Source organism: Myotis davidii, unplaced genomic scaffold (assembly GCF_000327345.1).
Source record: "Myotis davidii unplaced genomic scaffold, ASM32734v1 scaffold651, whole genome shotgun sequence".
In the NCBI taxonomy this organism is placed as follows: Eukaryota; Metazoa; Chordata; class Mammalia; order Chiroptera; family Vespertilionidae; genus Myotis; species Myotis davidii.
The window spans coordinates 1441762-1444822 of NW_006283994.1; the positions used below are offsets into that span (position 1 = coordinate 1441762).

Genomic DNA, 3061 nt, shown 5'->3' on the forward strand with positions numbered 1-3061 from the left:
GACGCCGTCGCGTCCGGGCGGTTGGACTCCGAGGCTCCGCTGCGTCCAGCCCTCCTCTGAGTCCTAAAGGGAACATTCCACAACCAGAAACCAGAAACCAGATTCTCACCTCCCCACTGGAGGTCCAGGTGGCTCGCTTTTTCGGGTCGCAATTTAGAGGAAAACACTCTGCCTCCCTGGAACCCGGGCCGGAGACTGGAGGTTCCTTTACTGGGGCGTCCACCAGCAACAAGGCTGGATTTTTATCTCGCTGGGGCCTCCAAATGTTACGGGGCAACCCGTAAGAGGCGACCACCAGAGCCAAAGGGTAGAATTTAGGAGCCTTAATTAGCTGGCCAGCGACTGCAGTTACAGCTCCCTGCTGTAGCAAGGACCAAAATGCAGCCCTGACCAGATGTAGAAGTACGCTTTTATTCACAAAAACCACAAAACGGTTGGCTAAACACACACAAAGTTCGTCGCTCCATTTCGCAACACAGGTCACAGACTCATACTTTTGAAAGGTCACAGGCTCATACCTTTGAAAGGTCACAGGCTCATACCTTAGAAAGGTTAGGCTCTTCACCCCTGGCTAAGCCATGACCTGCTTGTAAAAAAAATGCTAAGAGGGAGCTGTGGTCTTTGCCACAGAGCCAGAGACTGCGATAACCTAATTTAACTGTAACCTTCTATTGTTCCTAAGCCCTGGGGCGTTTATTACATGCCAACAAGGAGGCTCTTCACCACATCCGTGTCAGTCTTTCGTCAATGCAGCGGACACTGCCCGCCTCTCCCTGCCAGCAGTGATCCCAATGGAATCCCAGGGCCAGGAATGTGCGGCAATCAGGACGCGGGCAGCCGTCAGAGTGCAGGCGGAAGTCCCGCAGAGCTACATAAAGCAGGGAGGCCCGGGCACACCCACACCAGAGCCCACAGCCTCCAGGGAGCAGCCCGCAGCGGTGAGTACAGCCTCCGCTCCCACCCTTGGGCCAGGCAGGGGGACGGGCCCTCACCCTGCAGCCAGAGTGTGCACTCGCCCGCCCGGGCTCCCACCCCAGGCTCTTCTAGCCACACTCCTCTCCCGGTGGGTGTCTGAGTTAGACGCTCCTCTCCGGGTGGGTGTCTGAGTTAGACCAGGTTCACCAAATCCGCTTCCTGCTTTTGGGAGCAACTGGTTTCCAAGTGAGAGACATCAGCAGCGTCCCAGCTGAAGTTTCGCGGGACCCATTTATTACCAAGTTGGAACCGAGGTTGTGCTCTAAACTTGCTGCTCTGAGGCTGAGAGGATATGGCTCAAGAGTCAATACTTACAATGAGAGAAGGACCCAAATTCGCCAGCTCTCCTGGGCTGCCTGTGTGCTCTGTGAGCCACTCGGGCCGCGGTGGGATTAGACTCCACCGTTACTGCTGTCAAACCCAGAGGTGGCAGGAGAGGGAGACCAGCTAGTTGGTGCAACCAGCGCCTACGCCTGCAATGGAATACAGGCCCGGTCCCCCGACGCAGTGACACTTCTTCCCGCTGCTTGCAAGCTGGGCCCCGCTGAGCCCCCGGCTTACGCCTCTGATGGCTGCCCGGGCCCTGGGAAGTAGCTGACCTGTGCTGTGCGGGGTCCACGGGAGCAGCCTGTAACTTCTCCCTTTTCCTCTTGGGCCAGATGGTACGCCTTCACTTGATGTCCTGCCTCCTCCTCCTGCCGCTGGCCGCCTGCTTTCCTCTCCTGGACAGGGAAGCGCCCATGGACACCACGGGGGGCACTGGCGGCAGAATGAGATGGGCCGACCTGGCGGGGGGACACGCAGCCCACTTCCCGTGGGGCTCCTCGCAGTGGCTGAGAGCTCCACACCGACAAGCCCTGCTCGTCATGGCCAAGGAGCTGCAGATGTCGGGCCGAGCGCATGCCGGCTTCAGGCTCCGGTTCAGGAGGCAGGATGATGGCCGCGAGGTCGCCGGCTTTCTCCTGGCTGATGGCGAGACGGCTAGTAGCCCGTTAGGGACGCTGGCCGACGAGTTCAGCGGCTACGGCAAGAAGAAAGGCGGCTTCAGCTTCCGCTTCGGCCGGCGGTGAAGGGCCCGGGGCAGCCTGCCCAGGGTTTCCCCTCGGCCCCCTCCCCGCCTCAAAGAGCCTGCAAAGGGGTGGTGTTACTGTAATAAATGATTAGCTGAAGGACTGGTTAGGTGGTGCTTTTGATTTCCAACTTTGCTGAAGCAAAAACCCGCGTCGTGTCCAAAAGGAGGTGACCAAAAGCAAGCTGCCCCCTGCGGCGGTTCTGAGGGCCCTCGGGCCCCGCTGGTGGTGAACATGAACAGGCCGCTGGCTGCGCGGGCCGCGAGCTGCAGGTGGGAAGACCGATCAGTGGGGCAATCAAAGCTTTAACAGTCTCCATGGTGATGTCTGGAGCGGACATCCAAGTGCAACGGCGGATGAGTGCACTCCACTGGGCCGAGAATGGCTCTGAAAGTTAGAAATGAGAATCTTGTTCTTCACCCATTAACACATGTTCCCTCCGGCAAGAATCCTGCTGCGGTGCCGAGACGCCCTTCCGGACCAGCTGCCCACTCCCTCCTGATGACCGCCCTGCTCGGTGGCACCGCCTTTGTCCAGTGTCTCGTGGGAGAAGGACAAGAAATACGTTTCTGCTGCAGCAAGGCTGCATTGCAAATGCTCCGAATGTGAAATGTGGTGTGTGCACCTTTTGAAATAAAAGCTGTAACAACTGCAAATGCTAAGGGAGAGCTTGCCTGCCTCTCGCCCCGAGGTCCTCTGTGCCCTGGGCCCTTGGCCTTCCTGGGCTGCCAGTGCCTGCACTTTGGGGAGATGGCAGCTGCACACCTCCAGCACCCCCTAATTGGCTGCTGGTAAAATGCCTGTGGTCAGAGGGAGAGGGGAACGCACGCGGTGCACTTCCTCCTGCACTCGCTGCCCCTCCCTGGCCTCCTCCAAGTGGGAGCACTCTGAAAGCCAGCTTTCTGCCCGGGAAGCCTGCTCAGGCTGGAGGGGCTGCAGCTTGGGGCGAGGTGGGGCATCGCTACTAACGCGGCTCTGGTGTGTTCTCCCCCCCCCCCCCCCCCCCCCCCCCCCCC

At 59.4% G+C, this 3061-nt stretch overlaps 1 protein-coding gene across 1 annotated transcript; it reads left to right on the forward strand.

Annotated features, from left to right (window-relative positions):
* The first annotated feature begins 1470 nt into the window (after positions 1-1470).
* On the forward strand, positions 1471-2208 carry QRFP (pyroglutamylated RFamide peptide). Its single transcript, XM_015567773.1, has one exon. It carries the CDS (start codon positions 1635-1637, stop codon positions 2043-2045), a length of 411 nt encoding a protein of 136 aa, XP_015423259.1. The 5' UTR covers positions 1471-1634; the 3' UTR covers positions 2046-2208.
* Positions 2209-3061: the final 853 nt, after the last annotated feature.